This window comes from Plectrocnemia conspersa, unplaced genomic scaffold (genome assembly GCF_051122295.1).
Source record: "Plectrocnemia conspersa isolate PC_06_02 unplaced genomic scaffold, ASM5112229v1 ptg000012l, whole genome shotgun sequence".
Taxonomy (NCBI): domain Eukaryota; kingdom Metazoa; phylum Arthropoda; class Insecta; order Trichoptera; family Polycentropodidae; genus Plectrocnemia; species Plectrocnemia conspersa.
The window spans coordinates 28,632,915-28,660,021 of NW_028277176.1; the positions used below are offsets into that span (position 1 = coordinate 28,632,915).

Sequence of the window (27,107 nt, forward strand, 5' to 3'; positions counted from 1 at the left end):
CAACTAAACTGAAATTAATGTAAGGGTCGATTTATTTTTTATTGCTAAAAACAGGTGGCACTCACTGTTTGCGATATAAAAGCAACTTCACAATATGAACACAAAAAAACTGATATTTCATTCAAGAAGCAAGTCACTGATAAAATAATTTTATTGATGTATGTAACTCTGTGTTGCGCGAAAATCACGCGGCAAAAAACGACTCGTCGATTAAGTGCTAAATGAATTGTGTTACAGATTTCAGTCAAATGTTGTCAAGTAAAGAGTAATAAAATGAAGAATAAAAAAGTCATAATAATTGAGAACGTCACGTCTTTATGGGTGATAAAATAATTATATTCCTTAAATTGGGTCAAATTCTAACCAGTATTGTGAACAATATGAGAAAGCGTTTGCTGGTAACAAAAGAGGAATGTAAGGGCCGATTTATTTTTTTATAGATAAAAACGAGTGGCACTCACTGTTTGCGATAAAAAAGCAGCTTCACCCACGTAATCGTATGTAGAGCAACATTGGCAACAACGCCAAAGACTCCTATATTTTTAGTTGAATTTCTCAATTAAAAATTGCTAGGGAGGAAGTACTGTGAAAGCCGATAAATTCACTATTAGCCAAAAACCAGGCGGCACTGCCTTAATGTTAACATAGGAAAACACATTCATTGGTGGACTTTGATGAAAAGACGACGATCGGCGGTATCTTGTCCGCTGATCACTAATATTAATATTCTTTAACAACATGTAACAAATTGTAAATTTCTAATCAATTTTATTTTCCACTTGATAAAATTAAAAAAAATTGTTGCGATACTTATCTATGTGATTAGGAATATCTAAAAAAAGCTAAGATGATCGATCAAAATTAAATTATATATAAAACACTAATTTTAATTTTTTTAGACACAATATAATTTAAAATACTAGGTTTTATGTATTTAAAACTGATTTATTTTATAAGCTGCGTATTATAAACAACATCATTTTTATTTTTTTATATATGTTATAGTAAATGTGCATTTTTAAGTGAAATTACATTTTTATTAGTATAAATATGGTCACCGGTAGATATATAATTCTACAAGAAAAATGTGATTAATCTAGTGAAAATATAAGCTGCTCTAAAATGTCTATAAAAATTGATTTTACAGTTGCGATAATATCATTTACAGCTTAAACCCAAATTTAACTTTTACGAATTAACGTAATGAGAGTTCAAATACTATAGATAGTTTTTAAACTTTTATTAGGTCAAGTTGGGTTTGGGTTATTCGTACAGGTTAGGTTTGGATTTGAACTACAAATGGATGCTTCGCAACTGTTCAGTGAAGTTATATTTTCATTAGCAAAACTATAATTTTATTAACCATTTTAGTAAAAGCATGTCTAAATACATTTTCACACTGATAGGCTCTATTCAAACTAAATGCTGATCTGAAATGCCTATGAAACATATATTTGCTGTTTAAACGATAGATAAAATATAGATAAAATATTTGCGAATTTTAGTATATTATATTTATTTTTTAAGAAATATGATACAAAATCGAAATTTTCAAAATTAAACAATTTTGGTACTTTCAGTACTTCCAATATTTCCGAATTTTTGGCTGCATCTTTATCATTATTTATAATGAAGATAGAACTGTACAAAAATGGTTGAAATAAATATTCATAAAATTTTGGTGTAGGAAATATTTTTGATATGTGATATATCTTTACAATTAACTTTACAAAATATAAGTTGTAAAAACATTTTGCGATTTCAAACTTTTAGCAAATTGACGTATAGCCTCTGAGTTTCTAATTTGTTTACTAATATTTTTAACAAACATGTTTAAGTCTATATATATAACAGTGGCGTGGCTATGGGGGGGCGGAGGGGGCGGGCTGCCCCGGGCGGCACTTGCTTGGGGGTGGCCTATTCGCGATGGGTGTGGTTCTTAACCCTGAATGCACTAAAATATATATAAATCGACGAACAACAAGAACTTAATAATAACCAATTTATTATTTTAAGAAATACTGATTTTTTTCCCTGAAAAAAATGTATTAGGGGAGGGGCGGAAATTTTAAGGATCGCCTTGGGCGGCACATACCTTAGCTACGCCACTGATATATAAATTAGGTGAAAATATCATGTTTGTTACTTATTCCGAAAACAACACACAGCAAATTGTCTACAAATTATATATTTTTCACATAAAAAATCTTAATTTTTGAAAGCTATTTCGCAACGGCTTACTTTGGTGTTTAATATATTAGTAAACAATGTTATATGTAATGAATACATAAATTTAAGTTAATATTACGAATGGATGTTTATTGTTTGCATTTTGGGATAGAAAATATTGCTTTTTTTTGGAGAAATATAATTTATATGATTTTAACCAGCAACATAAAAAATATATTTATCAACAATAATTATATTAACCTCGTCTTAAAAAAATACAAAAGATCCAAATTAACATTTTATTGCTCATAATATGTTATGAACCCTGTCAATTAAAAAAAAGTTAATAAATAAGATGCAAATAAAATTTAATTATATTAAACTTTGCTATTTTATTTTTTATATATTGCCATAGTATTAGTAATATTGTAAAAAAGCGTTTAAAAATTTAAAAATAATTATTAGATAAGAATTATGATGAAATAATATATATATATATATATATATATATATATATATATATATATATATATATATATATATACATATACATATACAAATATATATATATATATATATATATATATATATATATATATATATATATATATATATATATATATATATATATATATATATATATAAGAAGAAGAATTATGATGAAATAATATATATATATATATATATATATATACATATACATATACAAATATATATATATATATATATATATATATATATATATATATATATATATATATATATATATATATATATATATATATATATATATATATATATATATATATATATATATATATATATATATATATATACTATTTTTGAATGATATAAAAGTTATAAATACAAAACTAAATATACATCTTTGTTTGCTATTAAGTTAATATGTATAATAAAAAAAATAAACATGAGCAAATAAAACTCTATATCCGGATCTTTTATAAGATCTGTCTAATATCTGTCAGTTACTTGTTACAATGAAGTCTTTGATCTATTTATTTCTGGTCCTTAAAGATACATACATACACTGATTATTTTTTTAATACGGTATTATAGCAATATATGTATTTTTCCGACAATATTATTTTACTTTATAATGATGCTAAGATAATAAGCCTGTAAATCGACATATAATCTGTTGTAGAAGTATAACTTGGAACGTTAATGGCGACTTTGGAATCCCAAGATATTAGACGCTTGCAATGAATCGAGAGTACATAAGACAAATTGCGCGATAGTATCATCGTCTCGTAGAACCGGCAACTTTCTCCCAGATTGCTGATAGAGCAAACAACTCATCAAACGTCTGATTCGATATTGAATTTTAAAAGCGAAAGATCTGAAGTGGATCTCTCGCTCTCGCTGTGAAAGTCGGATTCTCGAATGGATTCTTCAGAGATATTATCGGTGCGCCTGAATAGACGCACTCATAAATAATCTCCTTTTTCGCCTAACGGCCGGGGAATTTTCTAAGAGAATAAAAAGTATATTATTATTCCAAGATCGTAAAAGTTTAATTTGGACCGTGAAATTGCGCCGCACTTGTCAAGTTTATGATGAATCATCGTGAGGGGGAACGGCATAAATATTTATGGAATTATGAGGGGCGTCTGAAGTATTCGGGGTCTGATTTCTAATCAGGTTGGACTGAAATTAAGACTGTTCTTTTGTCGCCCTGTACAAAGTTTTAAGATTAACTTTATTATGATGTATTGAATTTTATGTATATTTTTAACATACATAATAAATAAAACAATTAGATTTGTGTAAAACGTTTTGAATTAATAGCATATAATCAATAAAATACCATCAGCAGATTTATGTAAAATTATAACTATTTTTGAGTGTAATTGTGTGTACATATACATATATTAAAATAGTTTAATATTGCATAAATATGTATGTATGAAATAGCGTAGTGCTGGACTGATATTAAAAGCACCTCGCCGCTTCACGGCTACTTTACTTTGAACTGCCAATTTGCCGACCTGCATTTGACATCAACGCCCCGCTTGATATAAATAATTAATTTTGCAATAAAAACATACCAGACAGATTCACTGATTAGTAAGGACACAAAACTTTTAATTTTTAAAATATAAGTAAACCCTTATATGTGGCAAAGTAACGGAAGCAGTGTAACATCGTCAAGCACATTGAAGTTTTTCTTTAACAAATTTTAAGATACTTACTAGACGACAATGCCGCTTCTTGTAAATATTTTATAAAAATACACAACAGATAATAAATCATACAGAATCGCATTAGAACTTCTCTGATCGTTCAACAGCAACAAAAAAGTTTTTTTACCGTCTAGTAATCGCATCAAAGAAATCGCGTATTCCGTTACGCTAAAACAACGTTCAAAGTTACCGTTGAGAGTTGTTCCGTATACTTTTTTTCCGCGCTGATAGATTGAATAATATGTCCGAGCAAAGTTTCCAAATTAGAACGGCGTGGATGTAAAAAGTATTGGCCTCAAGAAAAGTTTTTTATTCTGCGAAAAAATAACGAACAAACAACGATTGTCTGCACATCAATTATGCGATAATTCGCAAAGAAAGTTTTGACGTTTATTCGAAGCTGAAGAGCAATAGTTATATTAGAAATTTACTATATTGTTTTACTGATACACGCACAAGAACTGCTAGTAAAAAAGTAAGTTATAATAAAAAATGGCAGTTTCTGTCGCCGCATCTAAACCTGTTTCATTGTTTTGCACGAGGCGCTTGTATCACCAGGGATGACTGGTAATTTAAAATTGAGCATTTTAATACTATTTGCATTTTAATACTACTGATGACTACAAAATACACCCATACCTCGCTATACGGCCGCTCTTTATACGGCCTTTCGCTATAACGGCCCTCTTCAATTAAGGCACGTTTTCGATTTACGGCCTAAAATGTTTCGCTATAACGGCAAAAAAACTTTTTTTAAAAATTTAAAAATAGATTTAATTTGCATAATATTAAAATGAAAGGTGAAGCAGCTAGCGCCGATGAGGCCGCATCTAAGGAATATCCCAACATTTTAAAGGGAATTATTGAAAGAGGTGGTCATAAACCTGAACAAGTGTTTAACGTAGACGAAACAGGGCTTTATTGGAAGCGAATGCCTGATTGCACGTACATTTTAAAAACCGAAAAATCTGCGCCTGGTGTCTGAAGAACGATTAACTTTGCTACTTGGTGCAAATGCCGCGGGTGATTTTAAGCTTAAACCACTTTTAATATATTTGTCCGAAAATCCAAGGCCTCTTAAAGGACTAAATAAAAATCAATTACCCGTCATATGAAGATCCAACAAGAAAGCTTGGATGACTAAAGCTACTTTAGAGGATTGGTTCAAAAATCACTTTTGCACAGAAGTGAAAAAATATTTTCGAGACAATAACTTAAGCATCAAGGCTTTGCTAATTTTGGATAATGCACCAGGGCATCCTACTAATTTATCCGAACTATCTGAAAATGTCATGATTGAGTACCTTCCGAAAAATGCAACAGCTCTGATCCAACCAATGGGTCAGGGTGCAATAGCCACTTTTAAGGCATATTACCTACGCCGAACTTTCCGACAACTTATAAGGGAAACCGATGGTAAATCTTCAATTAAAACATTTTAGAAAAACTATAACATCAAGGATGATGTTGACAGCATCAGTGAATCACGGAAGGAATTAAAATTGACAACAATGAACCATGTTTGGAAAAAAATATGGCCAGAATGTGTAAAAAGTACTGATGCAGAAGCTAATTGCCTTCCTGAAATTAGGCAAAACATTTTGGATCTAGCACATGATCTCGACTTTGAAGGTTTGAACGAACGTGATGTGCTTGATCTACTTGAAGCTGATAGGGAACCCCTTTCATATAAGAAACTCATTCAGTTGCAAGCAGAACCGGCATTTGATGAAGAGACAGAGCCTGTTGTATTCAAACAGCTAACATCAAAAAAATTGTCAAAAGCTTTTTCCTATTTCGAACAAGGAATAAACATCTTCCTTGAAAACGATCCTGACGTCGAACGTAGCGCTAAAGTTTCTCGAGGAATTAACTCAGCCATTAGCTGTTATTAATCACTGAAGAACGAAAGAGACAAAAAGGCAAGACAAACAACGTTGGACATTTTTTTTAAGCCAGGCCCATCCTTACCAGCGAAAAATGAGAACGACAGTGATCTGCAGATTACCATTTCTTCATCGTCTTCAGATTAAAGCAATTTAAAAAAAAAATATGTATGTATTCATACACATATTTTATGTAACATGAAGTTGTTTCATTTTTGTTTATGGATTATTGTTGGTTTTTGGAGTCTGTTATTATTTTATGTACAAATGTATGTACTTGTTATGTATGTATTTTTGATTTAAATGAAATAAAAAGATAAAATGCATTTAAATGATAAACCATGTTACGTATTTCAAGTTACAAGTTTCGTGGAACGTATCTAGGCCGTAAAGCAAGGTATGGGTGTACTTTTTTTACAAAACTTTTTATGTCGAAATACAAGTATTGACTTTATAGAAAAACTGATATTTGACTATAAATAATATTACTTAATTAAATAAGTTATATGTAGTGCGAAAGAAATATAAGCACGTCTGGTACTCTGGTTAGTTTAGTATTATTTAAAGTAAGGTTGCCTAAAATATGTTCCGCAGAAAATTAATAGAAGGTTCTCAAACAAATTTTTTTGACTGACGTGACAGTCGACTGTCATTAGTCTGTCGACAGTTGGCAAGATTGTCAAGCCTGTTGTCCATAGAGATAATTTTGTTCACAAATCTAATTAAAAGACAAAAATAGCTTGAAAATACGTGTAAAATAATCAGTATACCGATGTCTGAATTCTGGATGAAACAAATCTGGGGGAGTATTACCTATTTCATAAGTAAGTTTGTGATGTTGTAATGATTATATTTTAATTAAATTTGAATCGAAGCTATTTGTAAATTTTCCTCAAAACATGTTACTTTAACTTGTTTAAATTTGCGTAAAAATTACATTTTTGACAAAATAATTTTTCTCATTATAGAATGATAAATATTATTAAAAAAAGCGCAAATAAAAATTGCGCACACAAAAAAGTGATTGCTTGATTGACAAATATATTTTACTTTTAATTCCAACTGCTTGATATTTTTCTTTATTTGTAAGGAAAAACTTGTGTAATTATAAGAAATATAAGTGTATCATACCAATGCAAATTAGTAAAATATTTTTAAAACATGATATTTTAATATTAAAATCATATTAACATCTGTTATATATACAGACATTATTTTTGCATGTATTTAATTAAAAAAAAATATTTTAAAACATTAAAAACAGGAATTATGTATAATACAATTTCAATGTGGTACTGTTTTGACATGGCGCCGTTTTTTCTTGCGCTATTTTGTCGGCGCTATTTTTTGTTCTATGCCAATTATCAGTGTGAGTGAAAATATTTTTAGATCAGCTTTAAAATTTAAAAATTAGCAAACAGATGGCTAAACCTACATACGGAAAATGAGAAAGAAATATATAACAATATTTGGATTCGTTTCTGAAAACAAACTAAAACGATAATCCGATCCAACTTTCAACTAACATTTGGACGGGTCTTATACTACAAAAGTATAATATTACAAGTAAGTTGAAGACGATCGTTTATCGGTGCGGCAATAACAATAAAAAATCATAATTGCTCTTGTTATTTGGCCCGGAAGGAGCGTATTCGTATTTAATGCGGAACGCCTTCTCGCTCCCTTGCCCTATCCTCCCATATTCTCCGCTCGAACAATAACAAAGTTGGAATTGTATTAATGGAGATCTACTTAACTTTCTTTCGTCGTATCTTCATTTGAATATCCAGCTATAAAAGACCTTTCGTCCGGGCGGAGGATAGTACTGCGAAAGCTTTCATATTAGCTCCGAGCGCAACCTTCGAAGTTTGCCCGCATTGTCCCGCGAACGCTTTCAATTCACATTCGTGTGTGATTTCCGCATTATTTTTATAAAAAAGGATTTGGTAATGTATGAAAATAACGCAGATGAAAGCATAGTTTCATATGATTGGGAATATAGAAAGGGAGAGAGTCAGAGTCATCCGAAAATAATGAAATTTACTATTCGAAATGGTGGTGTTTGTATTATTAATATGATACTAACCGTATGGACATAGGCACTGGTATGTGGCACCATCGTGTCCCTGCGATATGTCCACACATATCCCGTTGTTTGTGCACGGTGATGGAAAGCAGGCGTCCTGCTCCTCACAATGAGGGCCCACAAATCCAGGACAACACTGGCACTCGTATCCTTCCTGAAAATACAAATAAAAGTAAATTATTTTTTTATCTCACCATTTTGTTAAAAAAAAAATAACTCTGATACGTCGAATCTCATATTGATTAGAATATTGAATAAAAAAACAAATGAAATACATATTCGAATATTCAAATAAATTCGTAATTTTTTTCTCGGTTTTTACCGATCTATTTAACAATAATTGCTTATAAAATATTATTCAATTAAAAAATAATTATTTTAAATAATCATTAATTACTTTTAAATTAGTTAAACTTTTCGAATTTTATAAAAAATGCATAACCTAATGCTGTGAAAATTACTGTACCATTCATCATCAAATAGCGTCAAAAGAAAAATGCTTAATTAATAATTTTACATAATTTTTAATCTAGGACGTAATTTCAGATTTTTCAAATAACCAAAATTAAGCTGCGATTGAATTTATTTAATAAAATGTATAAAACATTTTAAATGCATAATTTTAACAATGCTAAAAACGAATTTTATCTATTTATATAAAGATCAGATCTGTATCGCCGTTTGTTTTGTGCGTATTTGCATAAAATTATTGAACTAATTGAAATCAAATCTTTAATACAAAAACGTAACACAAACTTTACAAAAATTTGCGATAAGCGTCAAACAATAATAAACGGAGTACTTTTCAAGATTTGTATCGTTCAACAAACAAATTCTGCGAATTTCGGCCAAATTAGATACAACAAAAAAATATTATAATCACAAATAATTTTTAAAAGCGTTAAAGCTATTTTTGTTGCAAAAAATCATCCCATTGTCTCGTATTTCAGAATTAAATACAGGCGTATGAATGAATATAGATTTTGGAACGGCATTAGTCACTCCAGTATATTTAGAAAAAAAAGTTTCTTAAGTATACAAATTGTTTTATTATAATATTCTTTAACAAATTTAATCTGTGTTTAATATTTTTTCAGTAAAATCAATTAATAATTTAAACGTTATATTTTTGGCAAATAATTCTTTGATTTTATTTAAATTTTGTTAAAAAAAAATTTTTTTTTTTTATAATATGTGTACTTTAATCGAGATAATGATAAAATCTCTCATTATCTCGTATTTTATTAAATGACGTACATGTTTATGGCAAAACTTAGAACCTCCCAAATATTAAAATCTATCATGCAATTATAAAGTAACGAAATTTAAGAAAATATGATGTATGTGTTCGAAGATCCATTATGATAAAGAATTAATTATTTTCATCATCGGTTTTTATATTGAATCTCACCAAAATGAGGAAAATTCTCCATGTGTTTTATTCTTACTGATATTATTACGGACTGATATAAGAGTGTTGGTTAATGTGTATTCAACCCGAATTTTGGTCAATAGAAGAGCGCCAAAAACAATTATTCCTTCTCAGATGTCAAAAATTCACGTCAAAAGCAATAAAATCGTGTCGGCGCGGTCGCAGTGAGAACGCTCGTTACCGAGCGTTCCCACTGCGACGGCGCCAACACGATTTTATTGCTTTTGACGTGAATTTTTGACATCTGAGAAGGAATAATTGTTTTTGGCGCTCTTCTATTGGGCTAAATTTGGTTTATATGTTCCTCATTTAATTTATAATATTATTATAATATTATAAAAGTCGTAGTATAAATGCTAGATTACCGAGCGTACCTACTACGAGGGATAATTGTTCAAAATTTGGGTTCTATTGGTCAAAATTAAAATTTCACTTATTGTAAGTCGTAATATTATTTTGAAAAGTCTTAATATGAACGCTAGATAACTGAGCGTTTTCACTGCGATTGCGACGGCATGATTTTATTGCTTTTGACGTGGATTCTAAACAGGCATGATACAGTAACAAAACTGCATGTTTTTAACGAAACTAAATAGAGATAATTGCACAAAAAAGCATTAAAAATCAATTAGACTGATTTGTAAACAATTTTACAATTATTAGTTAAAGGTAAAACAATAAAAAATGTAAATGTAAAGTCATTCGACTTTTGCGCAAGAAAAGTTTTACACTTTTCACAATTTTTAAACGTTCGCACTTTGTACCTAACAGCATATTTTATTACAACTAAATTGTAGAAAATGTATTTTTTTTACTGATTTATTAGTGACCATAAAGTGCAAATTTACTTACGATCATTTTAAATATCTGATTCGGCAAAATACCCTTAACCCATAACTTATTCAATAAAAACTTATTGAAAAATCTAAAATATTTTATAAAATAAGTTCAATTGAAATTTAAATAAAAAGAATATTGTGCTTCTTGAAAAAAAAACACAAATTCAAAGCCACAGCAAATTCTATAGTTTCAATTAGGTTTTCATGAAACTTCTTGGAAAAATAGCCTTTGTGAATATCACGAATTTTATTACCCATTAAAAATGGCGGCTGGTGAAAATTAAAAAAATATTTATTCAAAGGTATTTTTAATATTTAATAGCCGTAATTTAAAAAATTATATTTATAATTTTTTTTACTGAAAAATAAATTAATAACCTTAAAAAAATATATTAAAATAGCAAAAAATAATTAAATTTCAATAAGAGTTACTTACAAATATAATTGTGAGTTATTGTGGCAAACACCGTTAAATCCCAAATAATTTTATATAATATATATTTATAAGAAGCGTTGAAAAAATGGACATGATGCATCTAGTATAAATTTTATTAGAAAAACAGTGAAGTGGTACAAGAAAGTTTTTTTAGCGTTATTGTTAAATTCATTCGCAATGTACAACAATCTCACAAGAAAAAATATAAGTTGAGCATATTTAAATTTGTAAGACACCTTTCAAAAGTATGCAAAATGAGAAGCCATATCGATAAACATCTTTTGTATCACACCAAAAGGCATTGCCATATTTCAAAATTATGTCTAACAACATAGCGCCTTTATGTTTACATTTTATAAAAAAAATATAAAAAAGAAAACACACGTCTAAATATGTTCGGCACATGTACTGTTACTTTTTTTGGTTTCCTGTTTTGAGATATAGCATACGTATTTTAGTAAAATTTTGATTTTTAATAATTAGTATATAGTTTTTTTAATTAATGCTGGACTTTAAAATTGCGAATTTATTGCGAAAAGTATATTTTCTCGATGCAAACGTTAACCGTTTTAAAAAAAAAAGGTAAAACTATAAATACGTATTACATATCTAAATACTGACTAGCCTAATGCTGCTTCCTAGGAACTTCTTAGGAACTGCAAAACATATTAGATACTGTATAGCTTCGCACGCAAAATTCAGTTGCTTTTTAAAGCATTGTCACGATTTAATCGACTTTAATATTTAACACAAAAAATATGCATCGGAAATCAACGGTCAAAGTATAACTAACTTTTTACTACTCTATTTATACTTAATTCCACTCTGAACTAGATCCTTGCACATTTAATATATCTATAAAATAAATAACTTTGATTAACATCGACAGCCAATTGCGACCAAAAATATATATCAATAATTGCTTTTCACCGACCAAATTGTTATCTCGAATAACCAATTTTAAGTAATTAAAAAGCAATTTTAATTATTGTAAATATAGGTATACGATCAGATTTTTTATTACAAACTTTAGTTATACCGCATTATTATTTATGGATTAATCAAATTCACCCATCCCAACTGTTCGAACTTCACAAAGCTAATTGCATTTATTTACCGTCTCTCTATAATTTATATATACATATTATTCTATGCATTACGTATATATGTACATATAATAGTTTTCAGCGCTCTCGAGTCGCAAACTTCGCCTTTAAAAATTTACACCAATTTACATATCACGCGCGCATAATTTACGACTACCCTTTATATACACGTACACGTGTGCATGTTTATACAGAGCCATATTTAAATTTAACTTTTCCGAATAACGAAATACGCCATTAATAAAAAGAAGACAGGCGGCGAATTGCGCTATATTCGGAAGTCTCACGAGAGGAGTTACATGATCTCATTAGCGCTGGGTGTTTTGAAAAAAATGCCATATATTTTATTATATTTATTATTTCGTTTGATAGAAGATGATATTTGAAATTCGATTTTTATTTTCGAAACGGTAAAATTATAAACATGCTAACTCGTATTTATATACATAAGTATACGACATAAAATTAGAACCATTGTTGTTTAAATTGTAAATTAATGATATAATTATTAATATTAAAAAAATTAAAAATATATCTGTTTGTGGATAACACTTTAACTTATTGCGAATGTGATAATTTCAAAGAAGTTGTCGCTAACTTAAATAATGAATTAAGTATGTATAATGGAAATATATAAGAAAATATTTTATTGGGCGAATCATCAAGCGATGCAATTGACTCATCAACATTCGCATCTGTGATTCGTCAGAAACGTCTCAAATCAGACAATCAAACGATTCATCTTGCGGCACAAAGAAATGATTTGACATGGCAAATGATTAAAGACGAGCTCAGACAGATAGATGGCATCTGTATGTTGAGATAGCCTCACCCACACGAGAGACATCAGTGGACATCTGATGTCAATACCAGCTTTTTCACTTGCACTCAGTCTATAAAATACATTTTTATTAAATATTTTTTACTGTGGTAGCTTCTACATAAATAAATTTATTTTTTAACAGTCCATTTCTGCTGCAAAGTCACACCATTTTGCCCTTTAAATCCGTAACTCTTGTAATGTGTTACATACAGCTCGATTTTATTTTATTTGTTCATCATAATATACACCCGTAAATAACGAAAATATAAAAAAAAAAATCTGTAATGATCGATCCAATTTTTAAATAGATCGATAATAATCAATTATTTCCATCTAATATATATAAAACACTAGGGCCTATATGCGATTTGAATCTTGGTTTATACCACTGGTCTATTGTGAAACGTATTATATATATATATTATACATACATGCAATACGAATATTATATTGAAAAAGTATTGCACAATATAATGTACATTTTTGGTAGCAATCGTGCGAATTTACAACGCAAAAACGTTTCCGCAAAATCGCTTCCATTGTGTGAACATTACAATATCGACCCTTGAGCACGTTTTAAATTACGAGCATGTATACATATAGTAAATATGTGTAATTTTGTATGTTTTATGTTTGAGAAAATATTTTCTCTAAGGTAAAATTTTAAATATTGCCAATATTGTTATGAAAAAATTCATTCAAATAATTTATGTTTATATAATGTTTTTTTTTTTAAGAAACATACATATTTATTTATTTTCAATATATTATAAAGCTTTGTATGGATTATTCTACTGATTATTATCGGTACGAAATCCAGATAATAATTGTTATTAATTAGCATATTATGGAATTAAAATTAATTCTGTATAAGCAACACTATTTAATAATCCTATTTGTATATTATACATACAAACACAAAAGCTCACTAGCATAAATATTAAGTTCAAAGTAGAGCTTTATATTGTGTTTTGCAAAATTAAATATAGTGTTAACTAAATTATTATATAGTAATGTTGCGATGTTTACCGCAGCTTACCTATTGTTTTATCATACGCGTTACATATAGTTAATTATTTAATAATTGAAAACGCAGAAAGCTCTTTAGGAACGTAAATACAACGTGCTTTAATTATTAAATAATATAGAAAGCTTTTCTCGAGGATATTATGTTCAATTGAAGGTATAATGAATGAATGAGAGAATTGTAATTACGGCAAAGATGATTTAGCACATCAACCATTGGGCATAATGTAAAATAAAAGTAATGACTTTTCGCTTAGTGATTGACGAAATATTATTTAGAAGATCGTTTAAGATTTGATTGCTTAAATTTTGAACACGGACAACGGACAGACGGGGAACGCATTTGAGGTTTTTCACACCATACACGATCGGATTTAACCGCTGGACAGATCCGTGCGTGTGTGGCCAGCTTTTGGTAGTTTACGCATTAAAATATGATTTATTTATTTAATTTTAGTAATTGATATATCAAATCTTAAAGTGCTTGAATGTATAAACTTAATACAAAAATAATGTCAAGTTCGATGATCAAATATCAAGATTCTCATTACTGTTGTCTTTGATTTTAAAAGTATAGTTCTTAATAAATTGTTCTAATGTGTTATATAGTAAGTAAAAATCATATGTGTAAATATATGATATCGAAAAAGTGATCGACTAAATGACAATTTTTTTATTTTAACGGCATTTTTATATAAAACTTAAATTCGTATATATTTATAAAATAATAATAGCTTACTTATGCGTTCGTGATTTTTTGGTTTTAATTTTATATTAGAATATAGAAGAAAAACACGTGTTAATTTAAACCCTGTTTTAGAACAGTAAGATTAATGATATGTAATGCTTTTTAAATGTAAGGTTACTACAAAGAAAAGGTACAATCGTCTAAAATTTTGACGTGAATTAAGACACTTTTTTTCATGCAATTTAAAAAGCGCATTGAAGACTAAAAAAGGGGTGTACGAACAATAAAGAGTACTATCTTACATTTATGTCACTTAAAACGACGATGAATGTCATTTTCACAAAAATTCTTAGATTTTGCACCACGATAACGCACTGGTTCACGCTTTACTACTCATTCAAGATTTTTCCCTCAAAAACGACACTATACTAATGCCACGGTCAAATACGTCACACTGCAGATTTTTCCTCTTACCGCATGTTTTGTGTTTTTTAAAACACGCTATATAACAATATTATTAAGCATGAAAAATGAATACCTTAATAATATTATTTTTAATAAATACAGATATTTTTCTTAAAAAAATGCACATTTTTCGATATATTAAATCGAAAAAAAATTATTCAGGACGATTAAGTTAATTAAAAAAATTTTAGGGTTATTGGAATATTAACATCTGTTTGCAATTCAAGATAATGTTTATGACTATATTATTATTTTCTGAAACATTAGTCTAAATAATTAATATTTTTTATTATTTATAAATAAAATGAAATTTAAAACAAAATTTATTTTGCTTACGAGTAAAATATTACTATTCATTGTACTGCTTTATAAACATATTTTAAAAGAATGTATTTAGTTTAACAGTATATTTTAAACGTTCAAGGTACTGTATAATTATTTTTTTATAATAAGAAAGTACGAGCTGTTTTGAAATTTTACCTAGCCTCGCAATTATCTGAACCGGTTCTACTCCATAATATTAAAAATATGCCTAAGGGTTAAAATTACAAAGGTTACGCTTGAATCACACAATATTTTGCGAATTGTTTTTCTAATTTAATTTTGTATGTATAAAATTAGCTTTTAAATACATTTTTTAAGATGATTTTGTTGAAACTATTAAATAAAAATATATTAAATTTATACTACGAATTTTAAAATAAATAATATAAAATATTGCAATGTAATTTTTATATACTTTACAATGTCTTATATACATATGTTATGTAAATACAATAAAAAAAGTTTTTTTATTGTATTTACATAACATATGTATAGAGACTTTACCGATTTTTTAATTATCTTTTAATTTATTGCTTAAGCAAAATTCACCTGCCTGTAGAGGCGTATAAATAACTATGCAGCTAATAATCAGCTTATCAAAAACAGTACTTTTATAACTTGTAAAAAAATATATATAACTTGCAAACCAGACGACCTTCTCTCGTCGGACGCCATTTTGGCTTTATAGGAGTATTACGGGCGGAACGCATTGCGGAGAGAATTGAATGTAATTGGGACCTATAAAAATATAGTCGTCGTATGAATACCGAATATGTTGTGTCTCTACGTACAAATATAAATATTATGTGGGGGATAGAGAGAGAGAAAGAGTACATTCGGTCAAATGAAACGTTCATATCTGACCACTGAGAATATTCCTTAAATAACGGGAAAATTTTATATGGCTGCTGGAACTAAGCATTACGATAATAAATTACAATGCAAACCAAGATTTTTTAAATAGATGAGATTGCTTAGACTGATAATTTAAAAATGTGTTTAATTAATAACGATACATAACTTTATAATGTTGGTTTAACGTAAATGTAAAATTAACCTAAGCTATTAAACTGTTTTTTTTTTTTATTTAAATACAATAAATATATAAAACATCTCTTTCAAAATACTCTTGGATAGATACACTATAAATAGATAAAGGATCAGGATCAATTGCGTTCTTAGAAGTCTGAATCTGAATCCAGAATTTAAAGAATGTCCTAAGCAAGCAATGTAACTTTTTTTTACTGCTGTAAATAAAACGTTGGCGCATCTAAGTGTTTGTTTTGAGACATTGACACTTTAATTTAATTATCTACTCATTCATTAACGCTCCTAATATTAGTTTTATGTTTATTAAATCTTCTGAAAATTATACATTATGCTAAAAGTTTTTATTAAATAAATAAATAAAAGCAATGTATGTAATTTAAATTCTGAGAATGATGCTTTAGCACATCTCTAATGGCCGTTATCTCGTTTTTATGTAACTTGTGCAAGACGGTCTTTCGAGTATTATTGCTTAATAGAATTAAGACTCAATCAGAAACAACAAAATTAAAATCGACGTTTAATTAGAAAGTTATCCAGTTCTCTGTACTAAGGTTTTTCCAACTTTACCGAAAGTGAGCAGGATTGAAACTTTAAAATGTATTGTGGTTAGACGTAGAAAATAGAAACCTTTAAGTGGAACTCTATGTATGAATGTATTGCATATATTATTTCTAAATATATATTACTATATAAAAACATAACACTCATTCGTCTATATAATATGAAACAAAGTTAATAAGAAATAGTATTTTTCTGCAATAATATTTGGGGTACAGCTAATTAAATACATTTTAATTTAGTCATAAATATGCTGAGATTTTATTGCTACGATGATTTAAAATAAACTGTTATTATAGCAGCCTTAAATTTATTAATTTATTGGGAATATTTCTCGACGTAGAACGACGACGAAAGACGACACAACGAAGTAATGATTGTTATATCATTTTAAATTGGTGTAATTTTTAAGCTGAGACCTACAAGATCTATTTATAAAATGAGTTTTATGACGATATCATTAAAACTACGACATTTATGTGTTCTCAAAAACATATATAAATTTTTTATTTTTTTTTATAGTTGCTATTTTGAAACAATATGCCAAATCAGACTCGCTAACAAACATAAGTGAGATTTTTTATTTTAAGAGAAAGTTTTATGTCAATACGATTTAAACTAAAATAGTTAGCATTTCCTCAATTACATGAATTACCAAAATGTAAAAAAAATTAATGTTATTATTTTCATTTAATTAATATTTTTGACCTTTTTGCTATTTTTTTATGTGTACCTTCTAAACTTAAAAAAAATAATTATGACGATATGATACTGTGTTTACTTTTTTATTAATTCCCCTGGTTTCTAAAAAAATCTACCTAATATATTTAAAAAAAATTCTAATTCAATTTTAAGCAAATATACATATAAAGGTTTTGCAAATTATAAAACGATAAATGATGCCCCTTAATAATTTCTAGTATTTAATTTCTCTATACAGAAAATTTATGCCAAAAATTTTGTTCAAATTTTTATTATTTTTGTCTTAGTTATATAGATACAGAATATTTCAATGTATATGTTAAGGTACTGCGTTTAAACACCCTTATGTTAATCATCAAAACAATATAACCAATACAAATCAGGAGAATGCTGAGATGCTGATCAACGCACTTTATTCATGATCTGAGCAAAGCTACTCACATAAAAATCTAAATGAAAATAGCCCAAAAGAAGCATACGCGATAAATAACAAGTCAATTTACAAAATTAGCCCATGGGAATTTTTTTAATGGTATCAAAAATTTGATAATATTTTAATTTAGAAATTAATAGATTTTTGTAATTAGTTCTAACCCATGATTATTTTAACATTTCTTTGCCATTTAAAAAATTGATAAAGAACTGTATTTCATAATTGTATATAAGCCAGTGAATATTTATTTATCATATTGAAATTTACGTTTAATAGGAAAAGTTGTTCAATAGATAAATATCACGCTTGAAACTACCCTAGTGCCAATGCTCGCAATAACATTTTAAATTATCTTTTAGCATCGCATTACCATGTCTTCACACTAAACGCGACATATCCGAGACTTGACATGCTTCCAAGTGTTTGCTGCTCGGATTTTCGTTTCACTGGGGCAATTTCTTCCGACCATAAAAGTCGCCCAAGACGCATTGGCGAGGTCCGCAATTATACACGGAGGTCACATTTTGGACCGCATAACCTGTCATCGGCCTGAATTATATCCGATGTTGTTAGCTTCTTCTCTGGCTCTGGCTGCGATTTCTTACATTTTAATCACGAGGCGTTGGCAAGAGCGGATGCGACCAAAATCGAGCCAAGAATGTCACGGGGGCGTTTTCTGGTCGGTTCGATACGTATCGAAGTAATGAAACAAGGAAGAAGAAAAGAAAAAGTTTCGAACCGGACGTCTTATTCTCGCCCGATGTCGTGTTGGTACTCCTTAAAACTTTTATATTATATAAATCTATCTGTAACATAACTGATACTTTAATTTATATTGTTTGATAAAAAATATTTACCAACAAATTCATATTCATTCAAACATATTAATTTTACGACTACGCGTCAAAATTTGGTACTTTGACCACTTCACTTTCAACTTGGAACACACGAGAGTTCAACTGTATTTACGTAGGTAACGTAAGGACATGATCTCTATATTGTATTAAAGGAATAAGGGTTACTATTGATTTTTCTCTGTGAAATTATTATGATAAAAAATATGATTTTATAGGCATGTATTTTTTAAATCCGTTTATTTAATTGTATAAATATAAAATTTTGAATAATGATATACTAAGTAGATTTCTACTGACCTAAGGTACATATACATTGTTCGAATTAGATTGATCGTTATTGGCCTGTTTGAGTAATTGTAATCGATATTAACGGAATGAATTGTCGCATACAAGGGGCGTTCCAAATTGATGACCGCCATTAGGCAAGTTACACGAGCAGTACAGGGCCGTAGTTTTCGTTAATGTCTAAGGGCCCATTCAGAGAAATGTGAACAACGCCGATAATAAATTATCCAGTAAGTTCATAAATCAAAATAATAATAATTATATAAATATAACTCTGTGACCTACAATATGAATTTTGTTCCATTGTGCTTTTTTCAGATTACCTATGAGTTACCAACAATATTATCTTATTATACAATTATAATTTATTTTATATAATATATTTACAAACAGAAAATAACTAAATAGTAATTGACTCAAAATAAACATTTTAAAGAAAACCTAATTTTTTTTGTAAAAATATATTAGCAACCAAAAATTGCTTTATATTATATATTATATATATACATGTATATATAATATGTATGGGCGTAAGTTTAATCTTAGACATTCATTAGTCTTATTGAAAATTTCCGGTTACTTTGTGAGTTATTAAAATTACTCAATTACAAACATTAAAATTTGTTTCGATTCTACAGCTCGGACTGTGGAGTCGTTGAAATTTTGTCCTGATTCCGACTCTGACTTTAAGAATTTCAAGAAGATAATCTTAATTTATTAAATTTACTTTCAATTATTTTATTTATTTATTTTGTGAGTCAGATAATGTGCTAGCGAATTAAGTGTGAAAGTAATTAGGAAGCACATACTATTTCTAATATGTCATATGTAAATACAACCAGTGTAGAAATATAACACTGGATATCATTCGCTTGGATTAGTGCCGCGCCATTAAATGTATATATGTGTGACCAAGTTATTATATCTAACTACACAGATTCTGTTGAACATTTATTTTTATACTTTTAATAAGATAAATAAATTATTAATTTCAATGAAAAAATTAGTACTTAAAAATATAAGTAATTAGCGGTCAACAATAGTGAGTTATCTTTTCATAAATATACGTAAATTTTAAAAATTCTATTGAGGAAATTTAAAAGAATACGCTAAATAAATTATGACCTTTATTATTGATCTATTTATTTATAAACATCGAACAAACATTCTGTAAATTTTACTTGTGTAGTCTTTCGATATATTATATTATTTTTTTATAATTTCTCTACCCCTAAATATAATTAATATATTTTTATAAATTAGGAATAAAGTAAAAATATATCATAAAATTATGGATTAAATATTATTTTAATTATTTAATTATCCATTTTTACTGTAAAAAGTATTTTCCTATCACAAAAATCGCATAGTTATAAAAAATTAGTCAATACACTATACAGTTCAAGTTTTTTTCTTAAATTTTAACCACTTTATTTTTTTAATATTTTGTAAGAAACATGGTAATTGTAAACATAAAAATAAATAAAAAGCTATAATTATTTCCAAACGTTATTATATTTTTTTTAGGATATTAAAAAAAATGCCTTTCCATTAGTCAATTTTCTCAAGATAAATAATTGTATTCACCTTCTTAAGATTCTTTCTAACGCATCAGGATTTTTTTTTAATTTTTTTTATAAATTATGGTAAAAAACTAATAGATCAATAGCTAATTAAAATCGTATTAGATAACGTTTTTGTGTAAGTTTTTTAACAGTACTCTAACCATAGATATATTTTATTTTACGAGCCATTTCAGTGTTTTTATTGAATTACAAAAATCTTAAATAGTATTAAGTATATTTGTCTTAAAAGCCCTATAAATTTAAAATCAAATACGTTTTTATTATTTACATCTTTATTTTGAGATTTCTCGAGAAACAAAGTAGCAAAATTATTTTATATATATAGTCAAAAATCATCTACAAAGAAGTCTAGCACATTCAAATATAATAAAAACGAAAATAAATAACGTAAAACTTGTCGCCGACGGGGTAAAACGGAATTATCACACTATTGGATGTTTGCTCCGCTTTCGAGGGTCCCTTGCGGGGCGGGGGCGAACGAAAAAAAAGAAAATGCGCGGCCCGGGGGCAATTTTGAATAAATAAACGGTGGCGAAACGGGCGCAGGGCCAAGTCGTCGCAATAATGTTGCCAGCACGAATCTATTCACGGGAATTGAACACGGCCCCCTGAATAAAATAACATTTAATTATAAGCCGTGAATGTGTAACGGCCGTGTTTACAAAATGTCGGGGAGGGGCGCGTGACCCGTTAACGCAATAGTGCGTTTGTAATTATTAAACTTGCGAGTATAAATATTACGTTCAATGTGTTGATTAAAGCATGAGCCTAATAAAGCTTTACTAAGTAAATCAATACATATTTTATTTATTTTAATATACAGCAAATTCCAATTAAAAAAAAAATTGCCTTTGTCTTTTCTATAGTCGCAAAACGTTTTCTTTATCTGCAGACAAAATTAGTGATTGCATCAACACGGCGGTGTTGTTGTTTGAAATCAAAAAGTATGACATTTACAAACGCTTAAGATGATCAAGAAGCTCGATATTTGGGTGCCGCATCATTTGAGCGATAAAAAAGGATTGAATTTTTGATTACGATTTGTGAATATGACTTGATCCGAATAAAAACATTTTTTTACAACCGACCTAACCAATCACTGACGATGAAAACATGATTGAGTACAACAACGATAGTTGAAGAATTTTATACCCATAGCAGAGTAAGCCAATACAAACCATTACTAAGGCTCGGTTGCACTTAAAGAAGGTTATATTGTATATCTAGTGGGATTAAAATGGTATCGTGTATTAAAAGCTGCTGTTATTAAACTGAACAATCGATTTTACTGAGAAACGCTCACAATTCACTAAACTGAAAGAAGCAATCAATAAAAAAGGTAAGAGTTTTGTATTTTACGATAACAAAGGTAGACCTCGCCTTTATATTAAGACTCAACAACAATTGTATGAGCTTGGAAGGAATTTATATTTCGTCTATTGGAACTATAACCTTCAGACTAGGGCATCAGAATACCTGGCCAATTTTATATTCCGGTTTTCGGGCATTTCCCCATAAATTTTTGCCTACTATTATATAGTCACTGAGTTACATTTGATTTTCGTATTTTGCTTAAATGGTATCTAATTATAAAAATAAATTTTTGAATAGAAAATTGCTTATATTTTATTTAATTATCAACAATGTATGTACAGAAGACCCCCCAATAGCACGGTAAGTTGTGATCGTGCTATTTGGTTGCGTGTTATTGGGGGATTATAAAATACTCAAACATTTTTTAAAATATATCATAATGATTTTAATTACATTTAAATAAATAATTAAATTATATTTTTTGTGTTGCCAAATAAAATAAAAACACTAGACCCATTTAATTTATTTAAAAAAAAATCTATCGCACATCAAAAAACAATATTCGTTGGCAAATCGTCGACGATTAAAGCAACAACATGGCGTATTGTCTACTTGAATACTAACTACACGATTCGGCTCCCTTCTACAGAGGCAACCTTTTTGGAATTCCAAAAATCCAACGGAGAGGAAAGAATTTATTTCGTGCGTCACGACTAAGAAGGGTGGTCGAAGAGGTGGAGGGAAACCCCGAAGAAACTTTTTTATAACATTTTTAATTAACTAGATTTCATTGCCCCTGCTCTCTTGCCTCACTTTAATTTCGTTCTGTGGAAAATCTGACCGAAATGAAATCGGAACTGTGCCGCGCCATAATGAAGATTAAAAAGTTTTTTTACTCACTCATTCGAACGATGTTTGTGTAGAACCGCGAGCAATTTTCACATTCAAAGGCGGATTACGTTGAAATAGCAACGCGTCAGGCTGAGATATTTTTCCAGAGAGAGGAGAGAGAGCACTTAAGTGATTATCCCCGATACTTGTATTGAACCGTTATGTTAATCTTAGACAGGCTTAGTCAATATTAAAGATAAATCCGCTGAAAATGAAGAAAAATAAATGTATCGCTAAAGATTTAACCTGTAGTTTAACTGATATTAATATATAAGTTAAAAGGCTAAATTATAAAAACTAGATACTATTTATTTAAATAAAATAACTAATTGTTATTATAAAAATATTAAAACTTACATATGAAGTAATATTCATCATTACTTTCATTTTGAGACTTTTTCCATAACATGTAATATGTTATCCAAATTTTGTTAGTCTTTACTTAAATATAAATACACAAAACATAAAAACAGATATATTAGAATATAAAGTGTAATAAAAAAAACTACTTATTTATTTAAAGTATTATTATACACACGTCGTAATAATATAAATAAAAATAATAAGAGGTCTTTAACCTGTATTTTGTAAAACTCTTGGGTTTGATCAAAATGAAAGTATAAATATGCTTTGCAATGAAAAAAAGGTTTAACCTTGCGCTGGGTTAGGAAAAGGGAAAGCAGTAACATATAAAAAAACATTTATAAAAAGCTGGCAATTCAAAGAAATAAGCGGTTCTCAAAGAAAAATTCAGTTGTGTCTTAAAAAATAAGTAATTTAAAAATATGCGTACCAATAAATAGAACAAATACAAATATGATTCTGACTGAAATATTTAATAAATGTATTAAATATTTATCACATGCAAAAAATGACAACATCTTATTTTATGATTTATAGCACAAAAAAAACATTGAATTTTGTTTCATTAAGCTAGCGAGAATTTCTTGCCTAAAATTTAATAATATTATTTTTCTTGAATTCATATATTTTGGTTCACTGTTCAATGTTTAAGAAAGTGTAAATAAAAAGTTTGCTATTTGTAATTTCTAAAGTTATAAAATTTATATTGTCAAACAATGCTTTAAGAACCCAGTCCCTTCATGTACTACCTGCTCTGAATGAAGCTGTGAATTTGATTTATAAAAATCATTACTTATCTTGTACATTGCAGTGGTTGTACATAATTAAAAAATATTTGTGTAAATTAATTTTTAACAATAAGCTTCTACGAAAGTTGTATATAATTAATAATGCCTTATTTCAATATATTAGGCTTTTAGGGAGAACCGTTGATAAAAGTGTTGAGCACATTGTGAATTACATCAATAGGCAATTTAGCAGCAAAGCAAATAATTAAAATAAAATTCTTTGGCTTTCACTAAGTGATTTTTAAACTTTTTCGATTCTCAACGCTATTGCTAAATATAGGTTTTACTATGGCACGCTATGTCAAAATTTGAAGATTTAATATTAATATGTTTCTTTAGTCATTGGTTTTTAAATTTATATTTTTTTGTTCACTATTGAATATTTGAGGAAGTTCAAATGAATAGTTTGCTATTTGTTATTTCTAGAGTCATAAAACAGGATTTTTTATCACGTTTTTTCATGAAAATAAAATAAGGAAAATAAGGCTGTAACTAAAATCAGGTTACAAGTAGCTAATTTAATAAGTAATTAAACTAAGCCATTTACCAGTGGTATATAAATCTGATAGTTAGGCCTTATTTCAATATATTAGGCTTTTAGTGAGAACAGTTGCGAAAAGTGTTGAGCATATTGTGAGTTACATCAACAGGCAATATAATAACAAATAAAATATTTTCTTTGGCTTCACCCAGTGATTTTTTAACTTTTTCGATTCCCATCACCATTGCTAAATCCAGGTTTTCCCGTCGCACTCTATGGCAAATTATACTTGGCAAAATATCGAATATTTTGTATAATTGAAAGGCAAAGTAAAAATAGTATTAGTGAGTAAGTACTTAGTTGCTAGTTTGTATCACATTAAATTTAAATTTTTGTCGAAGTATCCCTGGGCTTAGCAGGGTACACTTTTAAAACCACTGGCCATACAGATATTGCTTAATTGCTTCTCTATATACTAAAAGACAATGCTTTGTTTAAATTAACTAAAAAATTACCTTCTATTAATAGTCTTCATAAAACAATCAAAAATATTTTTAATGAAGTTGAAAATACAGTAACAATGTTAAATCTAAAGTGAAATTAACTAATAAGTATCACATAGGATAGTAGCAAAAATATGTGCAGAACAAGTTAAAGCTTAGTTCAAAAAAAGATGAAGCTAGTGAAAATACAAGTGTATTATTTATTAGAAGGTACTTTGTGGGAAATAGTTTAATATCTATCGTGTGCTATTTAAACCAGTTGTGTCAGCGGTGAACTTAACCGTCGTCAGTTACGTGATTTTTTTATTAAAAATGTAACCCAACATCCAGACTTGCTCTACCATACAGCAGTTTAATGGCTTTTTTTAAACTCAGGGGAGCGATTGAAATTTTTCCCAACAAAAAACCCGCCCTCGGCTACTATTATCGAATACTGAATGGCTTTGGAAATTAGCCTTTGTTGTAAATATCATGAAATATCTAAACCAATTTAACTTAAAACTACAATAAAAACAATGCTTATGTATGGAACTTATTAAAATTCATTTTGTAAACTAATTAAATAGTTATAATTAGAGAGAAAAAAATCTTTAACTGGTTTATTTTTAAGAATAAATAAAGGAAATCATGTGTGTACACGAGAGAGACTAATAAGAAAATATTTTTTATTTTTCTTTAATTTGGCAAGTCATCTTAGGAAAACATATTTATATAATATTTCTTTTTACGTATAAAAATATATTATATGTATATGTGTATATATATATATAATACATACATACATATATCCGAGGCGTGACTGAGTATACTTTAATATTCAACGCCACCGGCTGACAACGATCTATATCAAGATGGCTATACATTGTCACGCCATCTGTTTCCGAATCGGATTGTCATTTGCATTATTTACCCCCCGTGGGGATGGTCCCCGAGGCGAAAGACAACCCTTTGTAATGTATGCCGGCCAATTATGGAGAAACTTTGCGAAACTTTCGATGGAAGACAAGCTCAACGATTCTGTTCCGACCAAACGTCGATTTGTACGGTTAGAAAAAAATGTTGCCAAAAGTTATTTGTTACTGTCACATATCTGCGAGAGTTTTGTCAGTGTGACGTTTCAGTTTGGGACAACTCGATTTTGTGTATTTTTAGTGTGGGAAAACTTTTTAAGGGTGGAACAAAGTTGACAAGAGTGATGCGATTGTATTGCTTTCACTTATACAGAGTGGGCCAATAAAGACTAGTGGATCTAAAAGCTTTTATAAATGTTACTTTATTTTTAATCTATGGTTCAATGGAACTTTGTTATATTATTAGGGTAATTTTATTGAGATATATTTAGTGTTTCATTCCAGGTATTATCACTCAAAAATTTAATTATGGTTTTCAATCGCTGTAATTTTTAAAACAAGTTGAGATTGAGTTCACAGTTGCATACAGAGCGGTGTATCAAAAAAAAATTAATCAACACTTTTTGATTAATCAAATTAACATTTTGCTTAACAGTGTATGTTTTATGTTCGACTCTAGATCACAATAAGCAAACAATGTCTTAAAGATTTGTGGCGTAAATAAACCAATATTCAATAGTCTTAACTAAAATAGATGTGCAGATTTCAAAAAGAAGATGAAGTGAAAATATTTGGAAACCATTTGTTGTTTATGATTTTCAGTACCTAAGAGTACTAAACATACTTAAATCTTATTCTACTACTAGTTTTATAATTTCTAAATAACACGAACACAGTAGATGTTTGTGTTTTAGATTATATCCTGACGTAAGCTATAAAAATGTTTATTCCTCCTTAATTT

The 27,107-nt window shown here is 28.5% G+C and overlaps 1 protein-coding gene across 1 annotated transcript in view; it reads right to left on the reverse strand.

The window, feature by feature from the left end:
• Positions 1-27,107, reverse strand: part of wry (delta and Notch-like EGF repeat containing weary) — a 236,044-nt gene that overhangs the window by 30,987 nt on the left and 177,950 nt on the right. Inside the window, exon 6 of the mRNA XM_088200754.1 lies at positions 8,346-8,499. Coding sequence (XP_088056880.1) covers positions 8,346-8,499 — 154 coding nt within the window. The remainder of the gene's footprint in view (positions 1-8,345; positions 8,500-27,107) is intronic.